This window comes from Prorops nasuta, unplaced genomic scaffold (genome assembly GCF_024137725.1).
Source record: "Prorops nasuta isolate Cenicafe-Biocafe unplaced genomic scaffold, Cenicafe_Pnas_1.2 PNAS00001, whole genome shotgun sequence".
Taxonomy (NCBI): Eukaryota; Metazoa; Arthropoda; class Insecta; order Hymenoptera; family Bethylidae; genus Prorops; species Prorops nasuta.
This window is the reverse complement of record NW_027116798.1, coordinates 15,969,299-15,990,895: the sequence shown is the minus strand read 5'-3', so window position 1 is coordinate 15,990,895 and position 21,597 is coordinate 15,969,299. Positions and strand designations below refer to the sequence as shown.

General features: G+C 30.9%; 2 protein-coding genes across 2 annotated transcripts; one reads left to right on the top strand and one right to left on the bottom strand.

Annotated features, from left to right (window-relative positions):
• Positions 1-8,452: 8,452 nt before the first annotated feature.
• Positions 8,453-9,621, bottom strand: LOC136773215 (uncharacterized). The gene is made up of 3 exons (XM_066726688.1): positions 9,439-9,621; positions 9,073-9,261; positions 8,453-8,746 (listed from the first exon to the last, which is right to left on the bottom strand). The coding sequence occupies exons 1-3, from the start codon at positions 9,619-9,621 to the stop codon at positions 8,453-8,455; spliced, it is 666 nt and encodes a 221-aa protein (XP_066582785.1).
• Positions 9,622-10,026: 405 nt separating this feature from the next.
• Positions 10,027-11,412, top strand: LOC136773209 (putative nuclease HARBI1). Its single transcript, XM_066726674.1, has 4 exons — positions 10,027-10,596; positions 10,758-10,878; positions 11,003-11,074; positions 11,189-11,412. The coding sequence occupies exons 1-4, from the start codon at positions 10,027-10,029 to the stop codon at positions 11,410-11,412; spliced, it is 987 nt and encodes a 328-aa protein (XP_066582771.1).
• Positions 11,413-21,597: the final 10,185 nt, after the last annotated feature.

Sequence of the window (21,597 nt, the reverse complement as noted above, 5' to 3'; positions counted from 1 at the left end):
GAAAAAAGAAATTAAAGCAATGCACTGCAGTTTTATTAACAATGACAGCTGTAAAAATTATATTTTGTAAGTAAATGAGATCAAGCATAATAAAAACCTAAGGTAAATTGGTGTAATAGTATGCAACATTTTAAAGTACGCAAGCATAATTATTTCAACATATCAAGAGACACGGTAGTGTCTCGACGGCAAGTACACAAAAAAGTAGATAATGACATGTATATACGGCCGTCGAGGCACTACTCTTTTATACAGCAAGTTTGGCTGTCCTAATTTTTAAACCGATTTTTCTTTGTGAATAATCCACTATCATGATTTAAGCAAAGCTTTTCTTAAAATGGTTTTGAATGAGCTTTCATTTGAGCCCATAAACATTAAAATCGGTTCACGCAATCCAGAGATCTCATACTCTGTTAGCTATATATATGCCGAAGTTGAAATTCTTCTCCCTTTTCTCTCTGTATGTCTCGGGCTGATCTGTATGTCTCGGGCTGAAGTTGGCTGCTATATTCAACTGCTATATTCAATACCGGCATAACCCTAAATTTCGATCGATTTTGATAGAACTGTCAAAATCAAAATTACTCTGTTGGGATAAAAATAGTATGATATAATTCAAAGTGTAGATAATTAAACTAAAGGAATAAATACATGAAGGAGTCTGGTGGAGAATCAGATAAGTAACACAACATTGTAAAATATATTAAAATTTAATATTTTGTGGTACTTTGTGGGATTTTATGTTTTCAGGTTAAGATTCTTGTAATGCCACCTCATTTTAGAAAGATATAATGTTTTATATGAAGAAAAGTTTGAAAAAAGATTTTTGGCTATAAAGTTGTTAAACAAACTAAAGGAATGAATACATGAAAGAGTCTGAAACAGAATCAGATAAGTAACACAGCACTGTAAAATATATTAAAATTTAATATTTTGTGGTACTTTGTGGGATTTTATGTTTTCAGGTTAATATAATGTTTTGCATAAGAAAAGTTTGAAAAAAGATTTTTGGCTAGAAAGTTGTGCAATAAACGGAGAAGTTTAAAATTATCAAAATGGATTTCCATGGTAACGATACTATAACATTGATAATTGTAATATCAACTATCCGGACAAATTCTATATTTAAAAGTAAGAAATGCAAATGGTGATATAGACAGCAGCAGTTAATTATTAAAATATACAAAAACTTGGTGTTTGAAACTGAAGCCTGGAAAAAGAAACACCTGCTAGTGAGTACAAAGTAAAATTCTTTAAAATATAAGACTAATGATTGATGAATGTTATGATGAGAATTCTTTAGAATGATATATTAATCATAATAAGTCATTAGCTTAGTATTTTGCAAATGACATTTGTACAATTGAAAAGGAGATAAAATTGTGTGTGACAGCAGAATATTTAAGAAGCAAAGACTTTATTGATATTCTCTGTGGTATTTTCTGATTGAGAATGTCCAGAGGAAGATAAAAATAACCTATGGTTGGCATAGGATATACCAGAACTCAATGGTGATGTTAAGACATAAAGTTAATAAAAATATTAAAAAAGTAATAAATTTAAAGCCACATTGTGATAAATGAAGGGCTTGCCATCCAGTTTGGACTAAAAATCTAAGGAATAAGAGGATAATATTTAACAATCGATATGACTAAAACATCTAGAACCTTATTATTATGAAAATGCCAATAATTTATCATTTTTCATTGTACAGGCATACAGTGGGTGAAAGTAGGAAATTGACAGCGGAATATCTGAAAAGCAGAGGCTTCAACGATATTCTCCGTAGTAGTTCCTGATTCTGAATATACAGAGGAAGATAAAAATGACCTTGGTTTGGCATAGGATATGCCAGAACCCTATGTTTATATTCAGACCTGGAGTTAAAGAAGATGTCAACAAAATAATAAATTTAATACCACATTCTGAGAAAAGAAGGGCTCTCAACTCAGTTTGCACTAAAATTCTATGCAATATGAGGCTAATATTTAAAAAGTGTTATGATCAAACTTTTAGAAGCATACAATTATGAAAAATCCATTAATTTATGATTTTTCATTTTACAGGTATACGGTGGGTGAAAGTAGGAAATTGACAGCGGAATATCTAAAAAGCAGAGGCATCACGCGTTGTACGTTGAAATTCTATAGGTATTTGTGACCGTAAGGAAATTAGCATTTGTGAAAGCATAAGCTTATTACCAAAACTTATTTTTGTCGAAGATTTTTTATTTAACCAATACTCCGTAAATAATCTCTTCATCACTCCTAAACAGGCTAAGTGCATGAAGTCCAGGAGAAACATTTTAACCATGTCGCAATTTTGCAAACGTAGAAGTGGAGATGTCCCAGTGTGATGTTCTGGGTTGAGTCGATTGCAAAACGATTCATGAGTTCTTAATTTACATTTTAATTCAGGGTAAATAGTGCAGTTTTCTATTCTAACGCCTCTCACGATGCACCGTTCACACGCGTAATATCCACCATGGTTTTTTATACATTTAAGAATAGATCGAGCTGGTCTGTCACATATGAAAGCCTTTATAATAATCTGCATTTTTTTTCAGCAATAATGATGCCTTCTTTTTGCAACCTGTTCATTTCAATTATAAATTTATCCAAATACTGTTCTATATCTGTAGGTTTATTTTCGCCAGCATAAATTGAAATTGGAAATGGTTTATAGACATAATATTTGTGATAAACAAGGCATAAAATAGGCCAAAATTGTTTTGACGAAGATCTATATAATGGCAAACCATCAGCATTGAATAGAAGCTCTATCTTCTCATCAAGATGAGATACATCAATAATGCTTTTGAGATGAGTTTCCATATCAAAGAAAACATATTCCGATGTATCGCTTAAACGATCAATTTTGTAATTGGCGGAAGATGTTTTTAAAAATGTAACGGCTTTCATGGGAAGTTGTGGAAAAGCTCGCTTTCTCAAAATGACCAATAATTCATTTAATTTCCCTAAACTAATATTAGAGGAAATTGCCCACTTTCGAAGCATCTCTACGTCTTCATGTGTTTCAGTTTTTTTATTAACATTTATGTATTCATCAATCTCTTCACTTTCAATTTCTTCACTTTCTACCGTTGACACTTCTCTCAATAATAATGGTGAAATATTATTAGTTTCTTCCACAACCATATCATCCATATCATTAATAATTTCATTATCCTGAACACTAGATATAGTAGGATTTACTGGGACACCAGGCACAGTTAAATTATTATACATTTTTAACAAATTTGCTTGTTTTTGAAGTTTTTCACGTTCTCGAAAGCGTTGAACACGTAATCGTGCAGCTTCTCTTTTTCTTTTTTTTATCAATTCATCCATTTTTATACTCTAAAATGGATAGATACTGAACAACTTGAGTAAGAGATGTGAATGAATGAAACGTAGTTTCGATTATGCCCGTTTATACAGCTTTCTTTTGTTCCAATTTGACTGTATTACAAACTTTAAAGTAGAAAAATTCGATCAGGTGAATATTAGGAAAATATGATTAGGGCCAAGTTAACTGAAATATACATAAAACCGTAAGAGGGTTAAGGTCAGGCAGGAACAATCAGGAATATACCTGGTTTTCGCTGCTTCATCCCTCTTCAGGCTTCAATATGGCACACGTGACTTCTACCATACTTAACAATTAATTCAGGGAAATAATTCAGATCCGGATCAAATATTATACAGTTAAACAAATCAGGTTTTCAAACAAATGTCGGATTAGTACAGGATCAGACATTTCTTAATAATGGTTGCGTTCCGGGAATAAGATCAAGGCCGGATATATGGTAGATAAATAATTTGCAGCCGAATCTATTTATCAGGGCCAGGTCAGGACCACGTAGGAAATTTTTTAATAATGAATACCGCTTCTCTGCCTGATCCGGCCCACGATAAAATCAGGCATGCCTTAACAAATTGTTGCTCGGGATTGGGAACTATGATAAGTTATGCTAAGGATTGGGATGGCCACAGGAAACTCAGAGGGCTTACTAATACTGTTGATACATAGCTTCATTCAGTATTATATTTATGCATGTGTATCTTATTTAATATATATGTATTGGATGTATTTTATTACTTTATATTAATGTATAATAATTTAATACCTATTTTTAAGGCAATTTTATATCACTTACAAATAATGAAACAAATATAATAAACGGTATTTTCTTTTAGCATTCTTTCTTTCTTAAAAATTTTATCACCTAAATATATATATTTATTGTAATCTTTTACGCGGTAAAAAAGTTCCAAAAAATTCAATCGTACTAAATCTACACTATTTTTGAATTAACCAAAAAACGTTCTCATACCTCGTAGTAAATATTCATTGTTACCGTTAACTCTTTTTTTAAATATATTTGAAGTAAAATTTTTTTTCTAAATTCCTTATTCATTCCGAATTATGTATGTGTGCACATGAAACTGTTCAGCATTCTACAATAAACGTAACATAAATTATACAGTTTATACAGATTGCACTACTTAGTTGCTGTGTCAAATAAAAGGAATCTTGAAGTAGGCATTATCTATCCCGGATAAGTATCCTTAGATCGGATGTTTGGTACGAGAATATTTGTTTGATTAAGATAATATGCATTTATTATACAAATGTCTCTTAATGTAAAATAAATCAAATAAGCTATAATAGCATGTATATGTAACATCCAAACATTAACACACCAGGTTGTAGGATAGCCGAGTGGGTTAAAGATGCAGGCTGCTGCTGTGCGTGAGGTTCAATTTCGTTCCAGGTTCGAGTCCCGTCATCGGAGTAATAATATTTCAATTAATTACTGTGTTTTCTGATTAATGTTAGGTCTATATAATTAATAACATCAATATTTGTAATAAAAAAATATAATGTCCTATCCCTGTGAAGAAATTAATATAGTAAAAGAAACAATTTTTTTTTAAATTTTATATTTTGGGTTGCCGGATCAGGGCCAGACTGGAATTTTCAGATCCGGCCTAAATCAATTTTTCTTTATTAACGCCAAACCCGAACTTCCCATCTGGCTCAGCCCTGGTTGTGCTATGTCAGGGCCAGTTGCGATTATCAGTTTAGGGCCAAACCCGATAGCCGCATTAGAGCCTGATTTACAATTGAGACTCGCTCCAAATCTGTTTTGCCTGATTAGGGCCATGATCGCTAACTTAAATATGGGCCATTTCCGTCGAGGCGTTACATCCCCAGTCCGGGCCGAATCGGATAACCTTACTAGGGCCGGATTACAAACATGGCATGACAGAGTCGGCCCTAACTGGAGCGCTAACAAATTTCTACTCGGGAACTTTACTAATGTAAATTATTATTTTGTGATATATGAACTATATAATTTTCATCCTCTCATGCTATATAGGAAAATGAAGGAAATATTTTCATAACAAGGATTTAAGAAAACACAATCATTTCAAATATATATGAAACCTTTATTAATTCCTCATTCAATATATGTGCATACCTCATAACTTTTGATTATTATTATAATATTCACAATTTTTTTATACATATGCAAATTAAATTCAAATATCATATACCATAACACGACACCACAGTCACTACACCTAATAAATCATTATGCGATTACTGCTAGCGATTACCCGTTTCCTTCGTTCCTACATTCAGAACCCGCCCAGAATATGTCGCTGCTAGCGACGAGCGACAAGCGACAAGTGAAAACATAGGAGAGATAAACTGCATATTCTGTCGCTAGTGTCCATCTTGGATTGCATATACTATATCATCTTATATTTATCGCTAGCGACGAGCGACAAGTAAAATCGTACCTTAAGGGCTATGGCACACAAAAAAACTTAAGCAAGACTTAGGCCCCGTTCCGCTATTGACTGCGGATGCTTACGTTCAGTGATCTGATGCGGGTTAGGGTTAGACCCAGTTTCAGAGCTGCAACTTTCGAAGGAACCCTAGATGGATCCAAGGCCGGTATTCATAGTCGTTGCTTATATTTAAGTCTGACTTAAAGTATCGATTGTTCTTTTTCACCTAACAGTAATAGAAAAAGATAACCTATGCTTAAGTCGGTCTTAAATATAAGTAACGACTATGAATACCGGCCCAAGTCTAGGAGGAGGCTTCCGCGAGTGGATCTGATCGGATCCGGGTTAAAGGGGATTAAGGTAGGACGTACTCAGACGTGATCGAAATTCAAAACAGCTTTGGTAAAATTTCAATAAGCAAATAAAGATAAACTTAGTTATAAACTTTTATTATTAACATTTTATCACGTAGTTTTCTAATTTCATCAGGTAAAAATAAAAAATTAAAAAGAATTAAATTATATTTAAAATGATAATCTTAATCTTATTTTTATTGTATTTGAATCGCAATAAATTTTCTGTATATTTGCAATTAATTACTAATTGTTTCAGAAATAAAGATGGATCAATACTGCGCTCACAATAGATATGTAGGTATGTAAAGTTTAAATGTAGTACAGAATACTAAAATAGTAAAGTACACAGTTTCATTAATTATACTTTTATTTCCTGCACAACCCAAAACATTGGAGTGAAAAAAGTGTATTTATCATAATTATTAAATCTTAATTTCATTAGACTTTATTAAAAGGAAATATTATAATTAATACTTTCTTTTTTTTGACAGATCTGAATAAATATTCCTGGACAATTGGAAGCACAAAATTGTTGTTGGAACATATAAGGAAAAATAAAAATATTGGTCAACAAAAATTATGGGAGGAAATTGCTGCAGAATTAGGTAAAAAAGGATATTTAGTTAATGGCAAGCAGTGTTCAAATAAATGGAAATCCTTTAACTTGTTGGTAAAACCTATTGCTATTGGTCACTTGTCCGTTTTTGATACTTCAATCACGTCGGAATACGTCCTACCTTAACCCCTTTAACGGGAATCCGTATACCGACATTACAGAACGAAAACTATTTCGCATGCAGCGTCGTTATTTGTTCACGGATTGTAAAGTTATTACAGGTTTTTGGAAATGCCAGAAGCTTATCTACTAAGTTACGTTAGGAAAATTAACAAAAAATGAAAAAAAATTTTGGTTTAAATAAATATATTAACATTATTGAGAAACAACAATTAAATCGCAAAATTCCCCAACGTACTTTACTAGATAATGTTCATACGTTTCCAAAAAGTCCACATAAATGCAAATCCGTCAAGAAATGACGATGCTGCATGCGAAATTCTTCCATTATTTATTTCGCATGCAGCATCGTCATTTCTTGACGGATTTGCATTTATGTGGACTTTTTGGAAACGTATGAACATTATCTAGTAAAGTACGTTGGGGAATTTTGCGATTTAATTGTTGTTTCTCAATAATGTTAATATATTTATTTAAACCAAAATTTTTTTTCATTTTTTGTTAATTTTCCTAATGTAACTTAGTAGATAAGCTTCTGGCATTTCCAAAAACCTGTAATAACTTTACAATCCGTGAACAAATAACGACGCTGCATGCGAAATAGTTTTCGCTCTGTAATGTCGGTATACGGATTCCCGTTAACCCAGGAGTGGGACTACGATAACGATAGAAACATCGACTGGTAGAATTCTACAATCGATTCTACACAAAAGCTATCGCCATACATTGGCGTAAGAAACATGCAACTCGTATTCGTTCTTTAGATATTTTTACGTTGGTATCAATGCCTTGCTAATATAAAGGTTATGTTTTTTTTGCAGATTAAATTAAGCTGAATTGAAAATAATTCATTATACAATTAAATAAATATTATATATTCATTGTATAATCAAAAATTTTAATGTCTTTATTTGTAAATTATATGAATGCAATTGAACAGGTTATTATGATGAAACATTAACAATAATGTATTGAAAATAATGAAAAAGCCGCAGAATAACATGCGTTATACGATGAATTTATTTCTTAATGTATATTAATTTATTTTTACTTCAGAGTAGAATTGATAATACATTTTTTCAAGAGCTAGTTTATATCGTATGTAAAGGTAATAAGAAAGCAACTGAGTTTTCTTTTGGAACAATATTTTTTTAAAAACTTAGAGATCGACAGTTCAATCAATGAATTGAGGAGAACCTTTTTTTACCACTATGTCGATCTTATTACAACAACCATTAACGAAGGGAAAAGGCTATGCTTTAGATATTTAAAGAGAACACAATTTCTTTATTAGTCTATACACTCTGTACAGTACACTGATAATTAAATGATATAAAATAAGTACACATGAATCGGATGTTTTCTAGCTGAAATACATGAATAATTGCCTACAAATTGTTTGTGCTCAATAATCAGCTTCTTTAACTTAATATATTATTTCTTTAAACAATCTTTTACTTTTTTCATTATTTTTCATTTGTGGATAAGCTGTACTAAAGCGTCGGCTATTCTTTTAGTTTCTGCTCCTAAATTTTTTATATTACAATTTATATCTGTCAAAGGGTCAAAGTTTTTTCATTCATTTCTTCAATACAATTTTGAAACTTATTTTGTTCCCTCCTTCGTATTGTAGATTTAGATTTTTTTATTTGTTCCTCATTGTCCATTGGATCTTCTAAAACTGTATTAGAATCTAATTCTTCCATTACATCCAATGTTTCATTTTCTAAAGCTTGTATCTCATTTTCTTCTGCCAATAATTGCAAAAGATCTTCATTTTCAGCAGAATGTCCACCTATTTCATTAAGTCGTAATTTCTTAGGACTATAAACCTTTTGTGATGAGCTAGCCTGTAAAAACATGATGTAATAATTATGTATGTAACGTGTCAATTTGAATGTGTAAAGATAACTATCGATTTTTCAATCTTTTTTGAAAATTTTTGTGCTTATTTTTACTCTGACTACAAGGTTCACGTAGTTCAATAGAGAAACATATGAAAAGTCCCTCCCTTGAAAATAAAATCGACAGGATTTTTTTAATTTCTATATTTTTTCTAATTAACCTATTGTATCATAATTTTTAATGGTTATAAATTTACACGGATTTTAAAGTAATAAAATTTACCTAGTAAATGGAATATTTTAGAAATATGATAACAACAATGATTACTCACAGTCCTCTTTACTCCAATTTTATTTAAGCCTTTATCTCCTTGGACAGCCACATTACCCATTAGTTGAAGAAGGTGCTGCTCAAATGGAGATAAAATAATAAAGCTTCTTTCACCACCACCAGTTTTGCTTTGATGTAAGCGGATTTTTGCTGCTTTTGCTTTTGTTTTTGACTTCCAGTCTACAAGAGTCTATAAAAGCAAAATAAAACACTTATAACATAATTAATATTTAAGCTGCATTGCTTAACACTAAACGTACCGGGGTGTTTTTATATACACATGTTTATATTTAAAAATGATGATTTGATCGTCAAATGGTAGCTTTAGTGTTAAAGTAATTATTTTAATGATATATGTTCACTTTACTTTTTTCCAATCTTCCAATCTCTTTTCACCATATCCAAGAGAATTTAAAAGTTTCGTTAAATCTTCCCAAAGACATCGTAGATTCTTTTTTCCATGATGGCCTACAAATTGATTCGTTATAATTGAAGGATGATTTTCAGCAAAATTTAAGAGTACCTCCCAGTGCTCATTAGTTACTCTCATCTGGAATTCAAATTATTACACAATTAATAGAGGAAAAATCTAGTATATATTTTAAAATTTACTTACATTTTTATATTAATTAGGAATAATAAGAAGGTAATAAATAGTTTGCAAGAAATTTCGTTCAATTGCAGTGAAATATGTATGTAACATAAGAAAACCTTGTGTGAAATTGTAGTTTTTCCTGTTTATGTACGATAGATTGCTAACTTCACCACTTCTTTAAAATTTATCATTGTATCACTGTCAAAGTAAAACATAAATTTCTTAAACACCGTTTATTTAAAACTAAAAATTAAATCTAGATAAATTGTGAAATATCTTTAAAACTATATAACATCTCATATTTTATAAGTAATTATATACAAATTGTTTTAAATATTTTTTAGCTACGATTATTGACAAATGTTACCTGTGAATATTATTAATTATCAAATAATTGATGAATTAGAGAGACGAAAACAGATTAATGGATATAATCTTGAAAGAAAAGTAATGAGGCAAATTAGTGATCCCTTTTCACTTCGAGATGAGCAGTTTAAGAGTTTATTTCGCCTTACAAAAGATATGGTGCATTATTTAATGGATGAATTGATTCCACATTTGCACGTTGGTTATCATGCAGCGTCCATAACCCCTGAATTAAGAATTTTTTTTGCGTTATATTTTTTTGCTACTGGATCATATCAAAGGACAATAGGTCAAAGTTTTAATATTTCAATGTCGCAACAATCAGTCTCAAATGCAATTAAAGAAGTTAGCGAATTAATAAGTAAATATCTAACCGAAGAATGGATAATATTTCCCACAGAAGCTACAGAACTTAATAAAAAGAAGTCTCGGTTCATGAGAGCAACGAATTTTCCAGGAACTATAGGTGCTGTAGATTGTACACACATAAATATCATAGGACCTCCGATAGAGAAGCATAATTATTTGAATAGGAAAGGCCAACATTCTAAAAATGTCCAAATTGTTAGTTATATATTTTTATTATTTAAAAAAATGCAATAATAATATTCAATGTTCTTGACAAATTGCAAAGTAATAAAATTCTTAATTTATCTCGGATTAAATTAATATTAAACTTTTGTTATAATTACAATATCTAATTTCATAAAATTTATTTCTTAAAGGTATGCGACTATGATTTAAATATATTAAGTATAAACCCTCGTTACGGTGGAGCAGCACACGATGCATTTATTTGGAATCATTCGATAATATGTGAACACTTGGAAACTCAACATAATATGGGTAAACAGTTATAAATATAGTCTTCATTAAAAATCGAATTTGAGATACAAAGATTAATATTATTATTTTCAAAACGCTTTCACTATTAACAATATAATATTACACACTTTTTGTAACTCTGTAGGTAACCACAATATATGGTTAATTGGAGATTCGGGTTATCCACAACAGCCTTGGCTCATGACACCTGTTCCAGGTATTTTTCCTCCAGGATCACCGCAGTTTCGTTATAATGAAACGCATGCAAGAGCTAGAAGTTGTATTGAAAGGTGCAATGGACTTTTAAAAAATAGATTTCGTTGTTAATTAGGTGAAAGAACATTGAGATATAATCCTGCAAGAGTAGGACAAATTATAATAGCTTGTTCAGTATTACACAATATTTGCAATTCTGGTAAATTAAGTACAATGATAAATAGAAATTCGCAAGAGTTTAATATTGAAGAAGCTGATATTATTGAACAGACATATTTTGTAAGCGGTAATTCAGGTCTTTTAGCTAAAGAACATCTGATTAATAATTATTTTGCATAATTTAGTTGTGAGTATTCTGTACAGTGTATGGCCTAATAAAGAAATTGTTCTCTTTAAATATCTAAAGCATAGCCTTTTCCCTTCGTTAATGGTTGTTGTAATAAGATCGACATAGTGGTAAAAAAAGGTTCTCCTCAATTCATTGATTGAACTGTCGATCTCTAAGTTTTTAAAAAAATATTGTTCCAAAAGAAAACTCAGTTGCTTTCTTATTACCTTTACATACGATATAAACTAGCTCTTGAAAAAATGTATTATCAATTCTACTCTGAAGTAAAAATAAATTAATATACACTAAGAAATAAATTCATCGTATAACGCATGTTATTCTGCGGCTTTTTCATTATTTTCAATACATTATTGTTAATGTTTCATCATAATAACCTGTTCAATTGCATTCATATAATTTACAAATAAAGACATTAAAATTTTTGATTATACAATGAATATATAATATTTATTTAATTGTATAATGAATTATTTTCAATTCAGCTTAATTTAATCTGCAAAAAAAACATAACCGTTATATTAGCAAGGCATTGATACCAACGTAAAAATATCTAAAGAACGAATACGAGTTGCACGTTTCTTACGCCAATGTATGGCGATAGCTTTTGTGTAGAATCGATTGTAGAATTCTACCAGTCGATGTTTCTATCGTTATCGTAGTCCCACTCCAGAGTCCAGACCCGATCAGATCCACTCGCGGAAGGGTGCGGCGACACTTTGCCACCCGGGAGTAGTAATTTCGCTCTATGAGGTTGGCAGCACTTAGCGCTTGAAACATTTTATTCAAGATGCGATCTCATAGCAAATTTGATGTACAACTAATACATAAGCTGCATATGTATGCGTGTATACAAGTAAATATGAGATATCTGAAATAAGAATTGGAGCAAAGGAGCATAGCGTGAGAAATAAGTAAGGCATTTAATTTGAATGAAATATAAAAATAGATTTAATATTATTAATTGAAAAGGATGATTTTTCTAATCACTTTATTAATGATATTAAATAGTTATTTGAAATTAAATACACATGAAAATTTAATAATCAGACAAGTTAATACTTTATATTTTGATTGCTATTGCATGAAGAAATTAGTGTTAGCAAACGTTCTCTGTATTAAAATAAAGATTTTATTTCGCAGGTTATTTCAAATGAATATGTCAGATTTTTCTCAATGGTGTGGTGTATTCTATGGTAAACTACAGTGATCCCTCCTTCAATTGATGCACAGATGGACATGGCTAACCGTTTAAGAAGAAGCTATGAAATAAAAAACCTATAAATATAAAGATTGATATGCTGAATAAGTATTAAGTAAGTAGCAATATCATTACCACATGTAAATGAGTTAGAGTCCATTGCAATTAATGAGAAAAACATGAAATGATTTATTCGGTATAATACACAAGTGAGACCAACATGTATATTCTCACACGTATTAGGTTTTATATGTGCTTATTATCATCTCTGTATTTACTTGTATATTAATAATTACAAATTTTGATTTGCACATGACCTAATAGATACGGAGATGATAATAAGCACATATAAAACCTAATACGTGTGAGAATATACATGTTGGTCTCACTTGTGTATTATACCGAATAAATCATTTCATGTTTTTCTCATTAATTGCAATGGACTCTAACTCATTTACATGTGGTAATGATATTGCTACTTACTTAATACTTATTCAGCATATCAATCTTTATATTTATAGGTTTTTTATTTCATAGCTTCTTCTTAAACGGTTAGCCATGTCCATCTGTGCATCAATTGAAGGAGGGATCACTGTAGTTTACCATAGAATACACCACACCATTGAGAAAAATCTGACATATTCATTTGAAATAACCTGCGAAATAAAATCTTTATTTTAATACAGAGAACGTTTGCTAACACTAATTTCTTCATGCAATAGCAATCAAAATATAAAGTATTAACTTGTCTGATTATTAAATTTTCATGTGTATTTAATTTCAAATAACTATTTAATATCATTAATAAAGTGATTAGAAAAATCATCCTTTTCAATTAATAATATTAAATCTATTTTTATATTTCATTCAAATTAAATGCCTTACTTATTTCTCACGCTATGCTCCTTTGCTCCAATTCTTATTTCAGATATCTCATATTTACTTGTATACACGCATACATATGCAGCTTATGTATTAGTTGTACATCAAATTTGCTATGAGATCGCATCTTGAATAAAATGCTTCAAGCGCTAAGTGCTGCCAACCTCATAGAGCGAAATTACTACTCCCGGGTGGCAAAGTGTCGCTGTCGCCGCACCCGCGGAAGCCTCCTCACCAAACACGGGTTAATCTAGTGGTTTTCTTTTCGAAAGTTGTATTACTGCGACTGTAGTAAACCAAGGCCCGTTGTAAAGTGGAAAGCAGCATTCCCAACAATAGAAAAATAAACCTGAAAAAGGTCAATTTGAGTTGGCAGCTCTGCGAAGTAGCTACGCTGCAAGTTCTGCTTGCTGATTACGGCTGACTTGTACGATTGTAGTAAAAGCAATGTTTATGTAAACACAAATTTTGGCAGGTCAGCTGGATGGTTATGTTCAAATCTGTTTCAGATAAGTAAAAATTAATCTTCATGTATAAAATGTATTGGAACGCGATGCTTTGTGAATAATTTCATTTCTTACAGATACTTTGGTTAAATTTGGATGGTGTGCAAAAACAATTTCAAGAGTACATGCAAAGACAATTTTATTGGCAAGGAGATTAGGTACTTCTTAGCAAACACATAATAGCTGAGATGACAAATCATCAATTTTAAGGATTGCGTTGGATATACCAGAGAAGTATTTACCCTCATCTATTAAGTTACCACCAGTTGAGTGTATCCTCCGCTCTGCTGATCTTTAAAGATGCAGAAACATCAATGTACATATCACATTATTTAGACTCAGTTAATCTTCAAAAATTTGGTGAAAAGAGACTCAGCAAGTGTTTTTATAAAATGTTTTCTGCAGCCTTGAAATTTTTTATGATTCAGGTGATATTGGATTATGCTATTATGCAGATAATTCATAACTGCAAAAAGGAATGGTAGACACGTCATTGAATACAAGTGAACTCAATGATGATATTGGTACATTAAATTCTCTCCAAGTGACTTCAAACTAGCAGCAGTCTTAAGAGATACGGCTGTTATGGTTTGTGATGTTGATCCAGCAAACCACCTTTATCAAACTGCTGCAATTCAAAATGTCCTTTTGTTTTTGGCTTAATGTCATATTTGTTTCTTTAACATGGGAAACACAGAAACTGTTTAGCCCTTGCAGCTTGAAATTACAAAATGAAGTCATTTGATAGTTTGTGCTTCAAAAAGTGTCCTTGACCCATTATATGGAAAATATGGATGGCAGTGTCTCCTATTCCTAGGAAGAAGTATGCGTAAAGTGTCTAGGATGTAAAAACGATTGAAAAACTGTTTTAACTGCATATTCTCATCACAAAACTGAGTAAACCCTTGAATTTGAACATCATTTGAGAATATAACCACTCTATTCCTAAAAATTATTTTTGTTGACAAATCATTCAATTTCCATTGATTTTTCAGAATGTAAGAATATCAATGATTAATGTCATTTATAATTCACAAAGCTGTTGAACTGGTTTTATTAAAAGTAGCAATTCAAAGCAGTGACCTAACGGACTTGCAAAAGTAATACGTAATAAGATTTCGAGATGTGACTTAAGGACCCGTCGCAATTTATTGCTGCTTTGGGGGCATCAATCAATATTTCGTCACTACTGGTAGCAAAGGTATAGCTCATGTTTTGCGAATGTTTTAAATATTATTATAGATCCATGAATTTTTTTACATTCTTTATGCCTTCTTTATTAAATATTTCATGTTTTTTAGGTAATAATGTTTATGTGTTGCTCATTAAAAAGTGGACTACCAGCACAGCATTTTTAAGAGGACACAGGAGAAATATAAATTGTTTTACATGGGATCTTGGGTATCGTCAAACGACGGCAGCAGTATTGGATGATGAAACAGTTAAAATATGCTAAATGACTACGATAATTTAATTTAAAAAGAGTTCATTTAGGATATTTGCTATGATAATCCTGGTACTGACAAATACGGAATATAATTACCAAAATATAGCTGTTACACTAGCATTACGAGTCCCATAAGGTTTTGAATGCGGTAAAATAATAATAATGTGAAATTAAGTTAGATACACACAAAGAGACTTTTGTACAGGATATCCGAAGCCTCTTGTACTTGTGACTATAATCATAAATTGAGATTTCTGAAAAACAAATATTTTATTATAAAATCAATATCGGAGTAGCTCTTAGCTTTTCTACATTCATTGAGTCTAATATTTATACTTGGAGAAAAGGATTAATCAAGTTATATAAAGAAATGGATTTAACAATTTCTTAAAATTTATATGCTTTATTAATGTTTACATATATATTATAGGACTTATACATGGAAACACGTTAATAAAATTATAAATGGATACCCCTTCATTTTCTTTTACGTATAGCACCTACAGCCTTACCGAGATTTTTTTTATTAATCTGGAAAAAAAAGTATTTTATTCTATCATAAAATTAGTTTGTAATGACGAAATATTGATTGATGCCCCCAAAGCAGCAATAAATTGCGACGGGTCCTTAAGTCACATCTCGAAATCTTATTACTTATTACTTTTGCAAGTCCCTTAGGTCACTGCTTTGAATTGCTACTTTTAATAAAACCAGTTCAACAGCTTTGTGAATTATAAATGACATTAATCATTGATATTCTTACATTCTGAAAAATCAATGGAAATTGAATGATTTGTCAACAAAAATAATTTTTAGGAGGTAGAGGGTAAAGTGCCATAATATTTTCCTATAGCAAATTTAAGGAACTTTGGGTGAGTAGTTTATATTATGCAGCACATGCCCTCTACCGTCTCATCAACTATAAAATAATATGATATAGTAATGTTCATCCTTCCTTAAACATTTATGTACTGTATGAGGTTAATTTGGAGATTATGAAATCATATATTTTTTCTTTCAGTTACAAAATGTTGACTGTATAATAGTTTTGAAATGCAAACTATTCTTATTTTTTATTGAAATTAAATAAAACTTATTCAGAAAACATACAAACACATTTTGATTATGCATGTCTACACAATTTAGTGGATACATTGACGTGTTTAATATTATCCTTTACTAAGGAGCGAACTCATAAATAAGTAAAACTTGTATGCATGTTTAAACAAATATTTGTATTCCTTTTTTAGTGTTTCTTCGTCTGCAATAAAATAATTTTTTTTTCATAAATTACGTAATGCTTTACTATTCTTTTTTATGATACCATATAATCGTTTACAAATTCCCCTTTTCATATTACACAATTTTAATGTTTTCTACACTAAAGCTGAAGATATTTTTGATGAAGAATAATAGTTATAGCCTTTCTAAACACTCGCCTTTGAGAACCTTATAATTTCAGCATCACTTATCTACACCCAGATTTTAACAGTCTAATCTCACTAGTGTTATAGCTGTTACTTATTGTATTTTAAAGTTGCTTTTTATATTCCTCTTTTTTATAATATGAAAAGTAATTAATACACTTTATTTTAATAAATATTTACACAGACGTGCCAAATCTCATTTTCCTCATTTTTAAAAATGGTCGGGGACGATTCTTGTAGATCTTATTGTGTTGTAAACGAACCTGATTTTGAAATTACTCCAGTAAATCAGATTTTTTTTTAATTTTTAGCTTAAATAGTACAAAATGGCTTTTTTCGCCATTTTCATTATTTTACTTCAGAGAACGAATTTTGTTTAAATTCCACAATTAAACCATATAGTATTATTCGTTAGCTTTAAAATCCATTTTCAAAACTTATTATACTAGCAGGATGCGATGCAATAGTGGTAATTTACAAAAAGAAAATTTGTTCTCTAAAATAAAAATCATAAACTGAGGAAAACAGCCGTTTTTCAGCCATTTAACTGATATTTCAAAACACCTGATGTGATAGAGAAATTTCAAAGCCACATTCATATTCAGTAAAAAAAATGGAAGAATTGCCCCCCCCCCTCCTTCCCGTCCATTCTTGAAACTGAGAAAATTGAATTTTCCAGGTCTGTGTTATTGTTGAAGATATAAAGTCGTAGCAAACTATACATATTACAATAATAGCATAGATACCACACATGCTACCATAGGAGTTGTTGAATTGTTCTCATCTTTTCACACCGTTCAGAAAATACTTGTGAAATTTCCTTTATGGCTGCTGATAAAAATTCCTCCATTTCCTTATCTCATTCTTGTATGACAATTCCAAATATTTTCTTCTTTTATATATAAGTTGAACTTCCTGTAATCATTAAACACGGTATGAGGATCTTAATTGCAGCTTCGAAACTCGACATATAATAATAATATGAAAAATACATTAGAATATTACAAATAATATCAAATCAACAGACCTATTAAAGACACTATCTCAACTAGACCTAAGACTGTATGATGAAATTTTTCTAATTAAATAGTCAAGAGTACTTTCGATATGTAAAGTATTAGTGTTAATCAAGCATATAAACACAATATATAACATGCTATTGTTAGACAATATGTCAAAAATTACTAAGTTGATCTTTCACTCTTTGTCGAAGGGTATGGAAATTATTCTGTGGGAGATTTCCATTCTATGTAAACTTCAGATCAATAAAAAATTGAAGATGGCTTACAATAAATAAATGATTAAATCTGTAAAATAAACAAAATACATCCACAAAGCATACAAAAGATTTATTCTTGAATATGCACTTATTATATACAAAAGATATACTTATCTAAAAGTATTTTTGTTATATTCTTTGTGCATATGCCATATGGCATCAATATGTATAGTGAATGACAGGCCATTTCTCTTTGGTTTTCTTACAGAGATGGTTATTATACTTTTAATTCTTTTATGCCTCAAACTTTCTATATTACTTATTATAATCTTTTAATTTCAGCTGTAAGTATCAATGCACACACATTTACATGAAAACATTTTTGGATTACTTGTGTTCGTAAGTTTCTTCTACTCGCACGCATGCGCACAAAATACATTATAATATAGTCTACTCATCGAAAGCTCCATCCCTAGAAAGTAACTATAAAATTTTATGGCACTTTACCCTCTACCTTTTTAGGAATAGAGTGGTTAGGTAGTATGCAATTTGCCCCAAAAAATTTGAACGAGTATTAGCCTTGTCTATAGAGTTATATGAAAATGGTGAAATTTGTGTAAATTGAACCGGAAGTCGTTCATACTGTACAGTTGTGCATGAAAAATACTTGGGTCAGTTCTATAGTGTTTTTGCATTGTGACAACTCAGATAGAGATAGAGGTTACAAGTGATTGAAATGTTGGTAAAAGAGTAAATATTACCCCCCCCCCCCCCAAATTTAAAAGACTATAAGAATCATCAACATTTTTAGATAAGTAACTTCTTTTCATTTATAAAATTATATACATATGAGAATATGATGCTTTGTGAATACTTTACGTTTCAGGAAAAATTGTAAAGGAAACTGAAAGGTATGAATAAGGCGAATGTGAATTTATTAAAGAATTTCTGTTTTGTCAAGTATATTTTGAATGAGCTCTGACCCACGGCAAGCTATTTTTAAATATGATGTTTGTATTTATAAATAAAATGAGTAAACACTATCGCTCATAGTAAAAACTAATAAAGTCTTAATACAATGTTCACAGAGTAATAGTAAACCCAAGGAGATGCTTTTTAATGCTAAATAATGTTTTCTTAATAATTAAGGTATCAAACCTTACAACAGGCCTAAAGTGGCATGTCCAAATTAGCAAATTAATTGTTGTCTAAATCTGCCCAATACCCAGATAACATTTTGTGTGCAGATTGGCAGCAGATTGCTAACAGAAATGCTCAAATTTTGTTGTCAGATTGCTATCAACTATAGAAACATTTGACTTGGTATTTGCCGTCAGAACCGGCACATACTAACCTTCTAGCAGAATGACGCCAAAAACAAAACGCAATCTGTACACATAACCCGAGCGCAGATTTATAGCAGATTTGCGACAGAGTCTGCAGTACAGTCTCTGAAGGCAGATTAAAAACAAAAACAAAGCAGGATTTGTTACTCTATGTACGCTCTTTAAAATGTTACCCAATAAAACCAAAAATGTTGAATCAACGTAATTTCTTAACGCGTTATCTATAGCTGAAACAACGTGCCCTATGTCGCCAAAATCCACGTTTCTATCAACGGTTGATTTAACGTTTACACAACGGTTAATTTAACGTTTCTGTCCGCTTGAAAAAATTTTAGGATGAATAAATTGAATCGCGTGAATAATTTAACACTTCAATTTGCATTAAAATCACAAAATATTATAAGTTACCATTATACAATCAATTTTTACTAAAAAAAAAAAAGAAAAAATATTAGGAGATGGCTGGACGCGAACCTGCGTGCAGCAGGTTTTTCCTCCTACACGTAATCTATATGAATTAATTGTCTTTATATTGATTTCTATCAATCATCGAATCTTACACACTATAATAATCTGCATCCTAGAAGCAGAGCGGACGATCCTTCGAGTCTCCTTTCTCCTGGAATTGGCTACAAATCGTAAAATAGCTGAAAGAATTTCTAACATGGCGCGCACCTTAACCACTAAGCTACGTTAGCATATAATAGATCGTTACAATTTTGATGAATATGCAACTGTTATTGAAAATCACCTTACATTATTTTTTATTTCGAATTAAATCCTAAAAATCTTTGTTGTTAAATATTTTTTAATCATTTGAATAAATATTACTAAAAACAATATTTGAACTGTTTCCTTGACATAATTTCAGTTCACGAAGAAAACGTTGTGCTAACATCATTTAATCGTTGCATCTATAGAAAAAATCAATATTTAAAATACATTAGAAAGATCCCATCAATCCTACCGTTTCATATTAGTTGTGGAGAAAAACATTGCTTCAACAACGGAAGTTAAACGTTATTTCTCTTGGAGAATACAACGTACGTTTAAAAAATGTTAGAAAGATGCCTTGTATTCAACCGTTTCGAATTGGTTATGGGTAAATACGTTGTTCCCTCAACGGCAATTAAACGTTATTTCTTCTGGATATTTATCATTATATGTTTAAAAATTTTCAGATATTATAATTAATACAATTTTAAACGGTGTACCACCTAGTGGCTTTAACGTTGTTCTAAAAGACGGCATCATGTTTATCGTTCTGCGCATGCGTCATACGGCGTAAGACATTTAAATTAAGTACGCAGAGTCTGCTGTGTTTCTGCTGCAAATCTGCTGCAGGCTCTGCCGCAAAGTCTACTGTGTTCCTGCTGTAAATCTGCTGCAGGTTCACTTGCGTTTCTGCTACAAATGTACTGTAGGTTCTGTCGCATAAAGCGATATCATATTGTTGTTAATCTGTTAGCAGAAACTGACAAGTCAGGTTCTGTTTCCAATATGGTGTCATTTTGTTGACTGGATTTTGTAGCAGAATTTCGTTTACTTTTGCACAATCGGATAAGGCTATCTGGGATATATCCTGCTTAGGGATCACTTGAGTAAGCTATCACCCATTAAAATTTTTTCAATAAAATTTTCTGAAGCAGGATAACGTGTAAGGTCCTGTGTTTCACTTGTTAAATAGAAGAAAAAAAATGTTCTGTTTTTCCTACTTAACAAGTCAAAACCAAAGCGGTAAAAATTTTTCTATTTTAGTAAACTTTACAAAAAGAGTACCAATAGGTGACAGTTTACCTAGCAGGGTGGACCTCAGCGGGATGCATATCATTCACATTGTAAATGGTTGTGGTTTGATTTGCAAAGCAATGTGCACCTATTTGTAAAAATGTTTTATTTATGATATTAATAGCGTACTCGGACTTCACATAATTTAATATGCTAATAAATTCTATTCATTTCAACTAAAGATCAATAAACATCATTATTTTTCTTACTGGCAATAATAATGTTACAGGTCTACATTTGTGATTTGATCAGTAAAACAAACTGACAAATGATCAGAAGCAAATATCTAGTTTCCTACATGACATCCAAAATATATGAGTTAATTGAAATGTAATCGAAAGCCAACTGTTCTGGAAATATCA